The sequence below is a fragment of the Cinclus cinclus genome, chromosome 27 (genome assembly GCF_963662255.1).
Source record: "Cinclus cinclus chromosome 27, bCinCin1.1, whole genome shotgun sequence".
Classification (NCBI taxonomy): Eukaryota; Metazoa; Chordata; class Aves; order Passeriformes; family Cinclidae; genus Cinclus; species Cinclus cinclus.
Genome location: NC_085072.1, coordinates 1,602,978 through 1,614,853, shown reverse-complemented (window position 1 = coordinate 1,614,853; position 11,876 = coordinate 1,602,978). Strand labels below are relative to the sequence as shown.

Here is an 11,876-nt window from a genome sequence, read left to right as displayed (position 1 = left end):
AGAGATCATTCCATCGCCGTGCCACGCGCAGCCTTACATCTCAGGAACTGAGGCATCCCATTATTTTGCTCCCAGAACAGCAGCATTTACTCCCCTTCCTTGCGGACAGGCAAGGGCAGGCAGGAAATGACTTGCTGATGATGGCACAGAAAAACTGAGAAAGCAGGAAATCGAATCCACGTGTAGGGAGTGAGGGCTGCTCATGCAGCCTGTCCCCAGCACCAACTGCCACCCCCCGAGTGACAGCAGGAGCAACTCTGACACAAGCAGATGATTCACAGGAGAGTGAAGAAAACATCATACTACCTTCCCTTGGGAGTAAAATCAGCTTTAAAATAGGGAACTTGTTGAATTGACAAGGAGTTAAACATCAAAATACTCCAGGAATGGAGCTGAAACGAACCAGGATTGGGAAAATTTAATCCTTGGGCTTGAATGGGCCAAATTCTCAGAACTGAGTGTACATCACCCCACTGTCCCCCAGTGGTGGGGACGGTCACCTCTGCCCAGGGCAGGAGGGTTTCTCTGCCCTGTTCCCTCTGTCCCATGGAGCTGATCCCAACCAGGACGTGCTTCAGCACAGGAGCCCAAAATGCCACTTGTCCCCAGGGCCAGGCTGACCTACTTGGGTTTTTTTTTCTCTTTTTTCATCTCATATTCTCTGGCTGACAGCAGCCTGGGAGAGGAATGGAGAGTTTCTCTCAGTTTTCCCTGTCCCTCAGCACCACCCTGCCAGCACAGCTCTGATGTTTATTTAGAGTGGATAAAACTCACCTGCCATCAAATTCTCCTTCTGTGATATTCCAGACCTGTATATTTGGGATAGGAAGATGACTGCAAAGAAAACATTATTTAGGGACTTAAAACAATTGGCAGAAAGGTTCCTGCTGATCGATCAGCATTTTTGTGAAGGACTTTTCACCTTCTCTGGTTCCAAAGAGTAAGATAAGGCTGGGTTCTAGAAGGAGCAGGATTTCTGTGGGTTACACAGGTATCACAAACCAGGAGGTGAATAAAGGTCAAGTTCATGAGGCCTTTGGTGATTTTATGGACTGAAGCCTTCAACTGTTTACAATCAAGTCAATTTTGGTTTCAATAATATTAAACTAACCTTTAAAAAATGTGTCAAGGAGCTGAAAACCCTGCAAACGTGCTAATTAAGGAGATAAAGTAGGTTCAGGAGGAATCCAATATCTAAGCTGTCTCTCATGAAAAAAGACCTTTCAGCTTTTTCTCTACTTTAATACTTCTGCTTTTTCCAAAGGGATAAAAAACATCCATGAAAGCTTTTGCTTTGTCTTCTGAAGGCTCAGCTGAAGGCACAGCCTTTGGCTCCCTTCCTGCTCTGGGAAGGGGATTGCTCCACATGTCCAGGGATGCTTCACATGTCCAGGGATGCTTCACATGTCCAGGGATTGCTCCACATGTCCAGGGATGCTTCACATGTCCAGGGATGCTTCACATGTCCAGGGATTGCTCCACATGTCCAGGGATGTTTCACATGTCCAGGGATTGTTCCACATGTCCAGGGATTGTTCCACATGTCCAGGGATGCTTCACATGTCCAGGGATTGTTCCACATGTCCAGGGATTGTTCCACATGTCCAGGGATGCTTCACATGTCCAGGGATTGTTCCACATGTCCAGGGACACTTCACATGTCCAGGGACACTCCACACATCCAGGGAAGTTCCCCCTGCCCCTGCTGCCCAGGGTCACTTTTAGATCTGGTTTTCCCTTGTCTCCAGGTTCCTCTCTCACCTTCCAGTGTCCCTCCAGTCCTTAGAGCCGATCTCATTACGAGTGCTAAGAGGTTTGTGGAGCATTTTACACCTCCCAGACCTTTGCTAGCTCTAATTCTAACTGGAGCTGGGGAGCCCAGGGCTTCCTGCAGACACAAACCACATCAGTGACCTCTCCTCCTCCTCCTCCTCCTCACAGCATCCCCTGCTTCCACTCTGGAGGAGATGGGGCGCAAGGAAGAGGATGGCAGTGGCTCCTGGAAGAAGCAGACCAGCAACATCCGCAAAACCTTCATCTTCATGGAGGCCCTGGGATCGTGAGTACCAGCGCTGGCCCCGGGCAGGAGCGCCCCCAGCCCCGGCTCCCCAGGCCCTCCCGGCCCTGGCCAAAGTCCCAGGGACCCCCAGCCCCGCTCTGGGGCAGGCCAGGAAGGGCTGAGGGGTGCCCAGGATGCTGCTGCTGCCATTCCTGGCTCACCCTTCCCAAAGAGCCCCAGATCCCCCAGCCCCAGGCACAGCTCCAGGTGCCCCCTGCCCTCCCCTCCCCTCCAGCCCCTCTGACCCCGAGGGATCCTTGCACAAGGAGGATTTTGCCCCTTTCCTGCCTGTTCCTGCTGCTGCAAGGTCAGATGAATTACAATAACAAGTCGTATATTTAGCTCAGGAACCCTGACTCAGTTGGGGAATGAAACAAAAACAAGGATGTTGGAGTTGTACAATCCTTCCCTGTGCGTTAACAGCTTAATTTGCCTATTCATGGGGATGAGACAACAAAACATCTCCAAGGTGGTGGGGGAGGAATTGAATTACCTCCGCCAGCAAGTTCTGTCATGGACGAATTTTCTGTGACTTCCAAGCCCACAACAAAGCTCCCAAAGAAGCAGCTACTCCGAATTCTGTGCCTTGTCAGCCTCAGAGATTAATTGAATTATCCAGCAGCTTTCACTAAAGGAATGAGGTTAGAAAAAGCTTTATTCTCTCCTAGGCCATTTGTTGATTCATCATTTCTAATAAGGGCCACAATTATTATAAACTGTTTGGGACAGAGATGTAGAACAGATGCCCCAGCAGCTGATTTGTAGGTTGTTCATTTCCTACTATTGCTTTAATAGGAAAATTTAGCATTAGAAATTGGGATTTTTTTTTCCCCACATGCATCACTTCAGCTCTGTGGAGAATCGAAATGAAGATCTGGGACTTAAAACCATCTCCAAGTTGTTATCACTTTCCCCTAGGGTCCCCAGCACTGCCCTTCCTTGCCCTGCCCTCAGCTCCCTGCAGGGCTTTTCAGACTCAGAGCAAGTCCCATGTAATGGCCCCCAGTTAAGGAGCTGCTGGATTGATGAGGATTAGTGAGGACTGGCCTGGCCCAGTGTCACTGTCACTGCCCCAGCCTCGTGCTCGGCTCCCCAGGACAGAGCTGTAACAGGATTGGGGGTTTTAGGCAGGTTATAAATACCTGCTCCTGCTGCTCAGGGCTGAGCGCTCACTCACTGTCACTTTGGCACCGAGGGGACACAGGGAGCAGCAGCCTCTGCAGACAGGAGAACAACCAGAGGCTGAATTTAAAGATTCACTGAGGTTCTCCTGCTGCTTCGCATTTTACACGTGCAGAATGTTGGGTGACACCAGCCCAAGCTGCAGCTCCCCGGTGGGTTGTGCAGAATTAACATTTTCTCTACAGAAAAAAACGTGGGATTTTATTTACATCACATAACCTTGCCTTGACACCCTAACTTTGGGGCTGCTCCAGTACAGTTTCAGCTTTAGGATCAGCATCCACCTGAAGTTCCCAGCACAGAGTTTTCCTGTGCTATTTCCCCTCTCTGTCAGTCCCTCCCCGTCCCCAAAGCAGCACCCACTGAAATGCAGCTTCTGCCCCTCTCTGCAGAGGAGCCTTCTCAGAAGTTTTCCTGGTGAAGCAGAAAAGCACTGGCAAGCTCTTTGCTCTGAAATGCATCAAGAAGTCTCCTCTCAACAGGGACAGCAGCTTGGAGAATGAAATAGCAGTGCTGAAAAAGTGAGTGTGACAGCCCAAGGAACATTCCTGATGTGCTGGCTACTTGAGATAAAGGGTCTGGTTCCCCACTGATGGGCCCTGGTGCTCCAAAGGGAATGGGATGGGCATCAGTGATCCTCTGCCACGCAGGGGGGGACAGCAGCCCCAGAGCACCCCATGAACTTCCCCTGCAGATGAAAGCAGGATGACTGCTGGGTTTTCCACCTCAGAAGCCACTTCTATCCTTGCCAGGATTTGTTTCTGACCCACATTTCTCTTTGCAGAATAAAGCACGAAAACATCGTGACTTTAGAAGATATTTATGAGAGCACAACCCACTTCTACCTGGTCATGCAGCTGTGAGTACCAGCAGAGCCATCTCAGGGCCACAGACAAGGACAGGGCAGGAGCAGGGTGGTGTGTGGGACTTCAGCACCTCACCCCAGAGCCCCTCAAGGGTCCCTTCAAACACCCTCAGGTTCGGGGCTGGAGACAACCCCGGCATCCTGGGGGCACCTGGGCCCACCCCCATTCCAGCAGCAGCTTTCTGAACCATGGTTCCGAGAGATTTATGCAAATTAATTCTTCACAGTTTAGCAGGGCAGAGACAGAAGTATTTCTAATTAAAGCTGCGCCACGCAGGGTTTCTAGAAATGGAATGGGCGCCGTGTCAGCAGCAGGGGAAGAGCTCTGAGCACCCGGCTGCTGCTGCTGCTGAACTGCAAATTGAGTAAAGGATAAACCCTGTGACCACCTGTGGAGTGCAGCCCGGCGCAGGGCTGGGTACCTGCAGCTCAGCCCTACCAGGATTTGCCTCACGACCTCTCCCAAATTACCCAGGTTTACCAAAAATCCTCACCGGCAGCCTGGAATTGCACCCAGGAGCATCCACCAGCCTCAGCCTCCCAAAATCCCCTGTGAGAGGAGCACAAACGCAGCTGACCCAACACAAAAGCGTTGCTCACGTTTTTCCCAGCCCTTTTCTTTCTAAGCTGCTGTATCCACAGGGTGTCTGGGGGAGAGCTGTTTGACAGGATCTTGGAACGGGGCGTTTACACGGAGAAGGACGCAAGTCTGGTGATCCACCAGGTGCTGACAGCTGTGAAATACCTGCACGAGAACGGGATCGTGCACCGGGACCTGAAGGTGAGCCCTGGCCCCTCCTGCTCCTCTTTGCCATTTTCCTACCACAGATGTCACCCTCTGACCACCCTCCCCCGTGTTCCCAGCCCGAGAACCTCCTGTACCTCACCCCCGAGGAGAACTCCAAAATCATGATCACGGATTTTGGTTTGTCAAAAATGGAGCAGAACGGGATCATGTCCACGGCCTGTGGGACTCCAGGATACGTGGGTGAGCCAAGGGGCAGCAGTGGGCTTGTGCTGGTGGATTTCCTGGAAAAAAGGTTGTGCACGTCCAGGACGTTGCCTGGAAGAAGGGAAAGAAATACATCAATATGTTGATAACAATATGGGACTCACAGATGCACTCACAGACCCTATAAACAAGTGTAGGGACTGAAAAATCTCAGTATTTTAAAAATGCAAAGAAAAGGGTAATTTTGAAGGCAATATCTTTATTGAAAAAATTATAAAAATTATTTCAATGCAATGGGATTTTGTTTCATTTCCACCAGACTGCATTGGCTGGATGCAGCTCCCTGGTTAAACCTCAGCATGAAGACAGAGATTGTCTGTGGTTCTTTCTATATAGTGGCATAAAAAAGACACAAAAACCACAGACCAAATCAGATGGGAAGGTGGGGCTGTTCCTGGTTGAAACTCCTGCTTTTCCCAGTGCCGGATAATTAATTATTGCTCAGAATTCTGGTTTTGCTGTCCTGCAGCCCCCGAAGTGCTGGCCCAGAAGCCCTACAGCAAAGCCGTGGACTGCTGGTCCATCGGGGTCATCACCTACATCCTGTGAGTAGCAGCCAGCAGCAGCACCCCCTTGTTCCCCCCGAGCTCCCCAAGTCCCCCGGGCTCTGCGGCGTGGGGGCGATGCCAGAGCTCCCCTTTTCCTTGGAGCACAGCACTGAATTCCTCCCGGACACAGGAATTAAAGGGATGTGGGAATCAAGTGCAGGGGCGCAGATGAAAGGAATCTCATTTGTTCTGTTCTGTGCCTCATCCTATGCTTTGTTTTTCACCAGTTCCCTACAACACCATCCCGTCTTCCCGGGTACTTTTTGTTTTGTTTCCTCCCACACTGCTCAGCTCGGTACCAGCTGTGGCTTTGTCCTCTCCTTGCTGCAGTGAAGTTTTTAACTCTTTCGTGCAGCGTTGCTGGTCCCCTGAGCAGAGGGACAGCAGGGTGGGCTGAGCAGCTCCTCTGTCACTGCTGTCACTCCTCACTCGTGTGGCCCTCGTGGGCTGCAGAGGAGTCTGTGCCCACCTTGTGGTGCTACTGAAGGGCCCCCGGCTCTCTGCTCTGTTCCAGGCTCTGTGGGTACCCCCCCTTCTATGAAGAGACTGAATCCAAGCTCTTTGAAAAGATTAAGGAAGGCTACTACGAGTTTGAGTCTCCGTTCTGGGACGATATCTCAGAGTCAGGTAAAGCTCTGGGGCTGCAGAACTCCACATCCTATCCCACAGGCTCTGATCCCAAATCCCCAACCCAGCCCCTGAGCAGCCTGTGCTGATCCCAAATCCCCAACTCTGAGCACCCAGCAGGGACAGCGAGGTGTGGAGCTCTGACCTGAGTCACTCCTCAGCAGCAAGCCCTCGGACGTGGGAATGGTGGGAATGATCAGAGGCTCCATCTGGGGGCATGATGCCAAAGCACAGCTGCCCTGGCAGGGAGGGGGTGTTTGGAGCCCACCTGAGCAGCATCCTCAGCTGAGGCTGTGGTTAATGTAAACCTGATTTTCACAAATCAGATTACTGAGCTCTGAGTGGGCTCAGATTTCCCTTGGAAGTGCCCAGGGCCAGGCTGGATGGGGCTTGGAGCTACCTGGGATGCTGGGAGTTGTCCCTGCCAGGACAGGGATGGCACTGGATCAGCTTTAAGGCTCCTTCCAACCCAAACCACTCTGTGATTCTGTAAGAAGGGAAACTCTGGGGTATTTTTCCCCATTTTTTTCCTCTGTCCTTCAGCCACTACTTCAGCCCAAGCTGCTCGTGGCGCTCCCCCATGCACAGCTCACTGCAGGCAGCCTGCTCACGGCTTATTTCAACATCAATCTTTTATACAAACAAACAGACCTAGCAGGGGGTGTGCTGGGGTTTAATAACAAACATCACGATCCTTCCTGCAAGAAAAACAAGGGGGGAAAAAGGGAGAGATGTAAGAGCTCTTCAGAGCAATTTCTAAATCTGCTCAGTTTGCACTTCATGGTTTTTAGAGTTATTTTTCAGGTGAATAATTTAACTGGACACAAGGTACTAGTGAAGTTTGCCACATCCAGAGTTGATCTTTTTCCACCTGGAGTCTGTCTCTATGAGACTCTTCCTTTAAAGGAGTAATCACAAAATTATTGAGGTTGGAAAAAATCTCCAAGATCAAGTCCAGCCTTTGACTGAATCCCACCACGCCCATCAAACTACATCACCAAATATCATCCACTCATTTTTGGGCACTTCCAGGGATGGGGACTCCAGCACTGCCCTGGCCGGCCCCTTCCAACGCCTGGCCACTCTTTCAGTGAAGGAATTTCTCCCAATATCCAACCTGAACCTCCCCTGGTGCAGTGACACAAACCCCTCCTCCTCAGGCCTGACCTCTGTGGTGTTCATCCAGCAGCATTTCCCCTGTTCTGTTACCATCAGCTCTGGGAAGAAGCTAAGAAAGGAGAAAATAACTCTCTGCTGCTTCCCCCTTTCCCAAACAGCCAAGGACTTCATCCGACATTTACTGGAGAAGAACCCAAGCGCGAGGTTCACCTGTGAGGAGGCCCTGCAGCACCCGTGGTGAGGCTTGGGGTGGCCACGGGGATTCTGCAGCCCCAGCTCTGGCTCCATGGGCTCCTTGTGCTCCATGGGAGCAGGGAACAGGATTGTCCCCAGGATCAGGATTGTCCCCAGGATCAGGAGTGTCCCCAGGATCAGGATTGTCCCCAGGATCAGCAGTGTCCCCAGGATCAGGAGTGTCCCCAGGATCAGGATTGTCCCCAGGATCAGGATCGTCCCCAGGATCAGGAGTGTCCCCAGGATCAGCAGTGTCCCCAGGATCAGGATCGTCCCCAGCATCAGCAGTGTCCCCAGGATCAGGATTGTCCCCAGGATCAGCAGTGTCCCCAGGATCAGGATTGTCCCCAGGATCAGCAGTGTCCCCAGGATCAGGAGTGTCCCCAGGATCAGCAGTGTCCCCAGGATCAGGAGTGTCCCCAGGATCAGCAGTGTCCCCAGGATCAGGATCGTCCCCAGGATCAGCAGTGTCCCCAGGATCAGGATTGTCCCCAGGATCAGCAGTGTCCCCAGGATCAGGAGTGTCCCCAGGATCAGGATCGTCCCCAGGATCAGGAGTGTCCCCAGGATCAGCAGTGTCCCCAGGATCAGCAGTGTCCCCAGGATCAGGATTGTCCCCAGGATCAGCAGTGTCCCCAGGATCAGGAGTGTCCCCAGGATCAGGATTGTCCCCAGGATCAGCAGTGTCCCCCACCCCATCACTAACGTCACCGCCTCCCCCGCACTCCCGGGCTGCCTCCTTCTTGTGTGCAAAGAAAGCAAACCATGAATAATTAAAGATGCAATTTGTGCATATTTGCCTCCACAAACAGAGGCAGGGGAGAAATCCCACCCTGAGCTTTCCCAGGCTTTGGAGTGTGTGTTTGTGTTACATTTTGTTGCTGTTTTTCCTTTGGGTTTAATTATTGCTGATTGAACGTACAAAGCAGTTCAGTGCTTCCAGAATGTGGAATGCCTTACAAATGCCATCTGCCTACGAGCCCATTTTCTTCTCTTCCATCTGCAGGATTAATGGAAATACAGCCCTTCACCGTGACATCTACCCATCTGTCAGTGCTCAGATCCAGAAAAACTTTGCAAAGAGCAAATGGAGGGTAAGTGCCGGGAGCCCACAGCCATTTCAGCAACAAATACCAGTTGCTGTCAGCCAGCACTGAGCAGGGCTTCAGTGGGGAGGGTAAGCACCCAAAAGTTGGGATCCTCCAGAGCTGCATCCTTCAAAGCTGGAATTGCCTGCAGTCAATGTCCACAGGGTGTTTGGAGCAATATTCCTGCTGCAAAGTGAGCTGGGAGTTTCCCCACAAGCATCGAGCTGCAGGGGCCTCCCCAGGAGAGCAGAGAGCAGTGGGTCATTTCCAGATGTTCCCCATTTTTCTGGGCTGGAAGCAGCTGTGAACTCCAAAAGCATCAGTGGCTTGCACAGGGTGTTTGTGGCAGGAATGTGTCCCTCCCAAACAGTCAGTGCTGGCAGGGCTGTGCCTGGTGTCACCTGGGGAGGGGGGACAGGGAGGGACGGCATCCTGCCATCTGCACCTCACCGGGGACTTTATCTCCTTCCCCAGCAAGCCTTCAACGCCGCGGCCGTCGTGCACCACATGAAGAAGCTGCACATGAGCAGCCACGGGGCAGCTGAGGGCTCTGTCCCTGTCCCAGAGAGCTCAGAGACCCCCAGGGCCAGCAGCCCCACAGGGACCCCCCCGCCAGCAGCGCCAAGCGATGACAAGGACACAGCACAGGGTCCCTCACAGGGGCACCCAAACCCACCCAGACCCACTCAGGACACGGGAAAGGAAAAGCTGCCAAGCCCCCTGGAGGAGAGACCCTTGCCCGAGGACAGCAGTCTGGCCCTTCTGGACACCCACAGCCCCCCAGAGGAGGGACCCCTGCCCAGGGACAGCAGTCTGGCCCTTCTGGACACCCACAGCCCCCCAGAGGAGGGACCCCTGCCCAGGGACAGCAGTCTGGCCCTCCCGGACACCCACAGCCCCCCAGGCAGGAGCTCCTGTGGCTGCAGTCCCTCCTGCATGGGCCATGAGAAGACAAAGGCATCCTCCTGCTCCGAGACAGTGCTGCTCAAAAAGTCTTCAAAGTCCCAGTAGGTATCCAGGTCATTCCCATTAACTTCCAGTAATTTGTATGGGAATGGCCATCCCTGGCACTGGCACTGGCACAGGAGCTGTGGCCAGGTGGAGGAGAAGGGGAGGGATGAGCCAATGCTTTGTTTGGCTGGGAGCTGTGCCCAGGCTCTGCTGGGTGTCCCAGCCCGGGGTGAGCAGGGTGCCCAGGCTGAGGGCACAGCTCCCAGGGACCAGAGCACACTGGTTTTCCAGAACAGTGACCAGTGGTTCGAGCTGCTGGTGCTGAGTGCCCAGACCCTGCCTTGGCTGCAGGGACTGCACCCAGCCCTGCTCTGCTCTCACAGCTGATGTTCTGTACAGTGACACCACAATGCCCCTACAGAACAATCCTAAATAATGGTTATTTCTTTTTTCTCTCCTTTCCATTCCCTTTCACCCATTCCCAACCAGTCATTTCAAGTCAGAGGTTCTTGTTCCAGTGAAAACCAGCAAACACTCATCTCACTGTGGCACTGGGCAAACTGGAGTTTGTTTGATCATGTGATGGAGGCAGCCACAGGGTCAGAGGTGAGTGCCCTGCAATTCGATCACCAGCTGCTCTTAATTAATCCAATTAGGGCAGGCAAAAGGGAAAGGCACAAATAGCACAGTGACTGTACATGAAATAAATGAACCCAGGTTTTTTTGTGAGAGAAAAACCCTTTCACCAACCCACAGCAATGACTCAGCTCTCAGCTCCCTTCAGGGCCAGGACTCAGAATCCAGCTCACACAGCACAACGAAGTCGCCCAGGAACGTGAGAGAGGAAGCCAAGCATGGGTTTGTCATACCAAACACTACCATGATTTCCAGCTATTCACTGGGAAAACGCTGATGCAAACATGTCCCTCAGCTGGGACTGGGGCTGTTCAGCCAGGTCCCAGCTGTGGCCACGAGCAAAGGGCTGACAGGAGCTGCAGCTCCAGGGCCCAGCACATCTCTTTCCCAGATTTGGCCCAGGCAGGCCTAAATGTCTTTGTGAGCAGAGCCCAGAGATGCTCCTTGTGTAAAGGAGAGTAAAATAATGCAAGTTTGATCCTGTCATCATTTGCACCCCTTTGTATGTGAGCAGTGAGGATCTTTGCTGTTAGATCCTGCTCTAAGGAACGTCCCCAAGGTGAGCTCCTGCTGGCAGAGCTCTCCTCAGAAGTGACAGAAGTGAGCTCCCTCCTCTCATGTCCTGTGCCAGTCTCTGTTGATGAGGCTGTTTGAACAGGACTGCGATGCACGAAGGATTGACAGCAGAGACAAAAGTGAGTCAGAGCTGCTGCAGACTCCAAAGAGCCCATTCTGACAATGAGTGTTTTATAAGAGCCCACAGAGGGATCCCAGGTGTCCCCAGCCCCACTGCAGCTCATTAGCAGCGTTCTGCAGGCGGCAGGGCAGTGCAACAAAGCCCACACCTCACCTGGAATTCTCTCTCTTGCAGGACCAGAAGGGCTCTTTTACTCTTTTCTGCACTTCAGAGCCAGACAGCGCCAGTGTGAGCAGGACAGGAGGCTCTGCCCCGGCAGCAGCTCTGAGAGCAGTGCCCAGCTGGGGACAGGGGCAGGCAGGGCCAGGATCCATCCCTGCAGCGAGCTCGGGGTGTTCCTGGATCATTCCAGCTGGGAGGAGGCGAGGGAAGGTCTGAGGCTCCTGCTCCCACAGCAGTGTACTTTATCCTAGGGCATCATCAGTGCTCCCAGCTCCTGTTTGCTGTACCCTGTTCAGTTGTCAATGCACAAATGCACTGCACAACATCAACCCCACAAACCAAAGCCGTGCAGAGCTTTACTCCCGTGGCAGCTCAGTTGTTTTTACAGCCCTCACCCCCGGCTTTGGCACTCTGGAGTTCAGCTGCTCAGCCCTCACTGCAGCTGCTACAGGAGAGAACCTGCTAGAAACCTCCCTGTGTCTGACAGCAGCACAGCAAGGGCTGAGCTCCCCTTCCAAGGCTGTAATTGCACAATGAACTTGCTTAATAAAGCTGAGATTTGTTTTGTAAAGTGCTCTTGGTTATTCACAGAAATGGTCCTAAAGCCTTCCCTGTGCATCCCAGACCTGCTCCCACTGGTGTTTTCCTAGCAAAATGTTCTGTGGTAAATAAGCAGATTGTGGCAGGAAATCAAAC

The 11,876-nt window shown here is 52.7% G+C and overlaps 1 protein-coding gene across 4 annotated transcripts; it reads left to right on the top strand.

Annotated features, from left to right (window-relative positions):
- The first annotated feature begins 1,967 nt into the window (after positions 1–1,967).
- On the top strand, positions 1,968–10,268 carry CAMK1G (calcium/calmodulin dependent protein kinase IG). Of its 4 annotated transcripts, none has more exons than XM_062509465.1 (12): positions 1,968–2,059; positions 3,634–3,762; positions 4,026–4,100; positions 4,749–4,887; positions 4,971–5,094; positions 5,588–5,663; positions 6,181–6,293; positions 7,571–7,649; positions 8,653–8,740; positions 9,209–9,471; positions 9,607–9,741; positions 10,175–10,268. In XM_062509465.1, exons 1-12 carry the CDS (start codon positions 1,968–1,970, stop codon positions 10,266–10,268), a joined length of 1,407 nt encoding a protein of 468 aa, XP_062365449.1. The 4 variants fall into 4 exon arrangements, with proteins under 4 accessions (XP_062365449.1, XP_062365447.1, XP_062365446.1 ...); XM_062509463.1 differs by having other exon boundaries at positions 9,209–9,482; positions 9,579–9,741; XM_062509462.1 differs by having other exon boundaries at positions 9,209–9,485; positions 9,579–9,741.
- The last annotated feature ends 1,608 nt before the right edge of the window (positions 10,269–11,876 follow it).

Excerpts from the sequence above, each read along its gene's own strand:
- CAMK1G (XM_062509461.1), top strand. The coding sequence starts at position 1,968 with ATGGGGCGCAAGGAAGAGGATGGCAGTGGCTCCTGGAAGAAGCAGACC. Across the intron at positions 5,095-5,587 it reads TGGGACTCCAGGATACGTGG|CCCCCGAAGTGCTGGCCCAG; the intron begins GTGAGCCAAGGG and ends GCTGTCCTGCAG. Across the intron at positions 6,294-7,570 it reads GGACGATATCTCAGAGTCAG|CCAAGGACTTCATCCGACAT; the intron begins GTAAAGCTCTGG and ends TTTCCCAAACAG.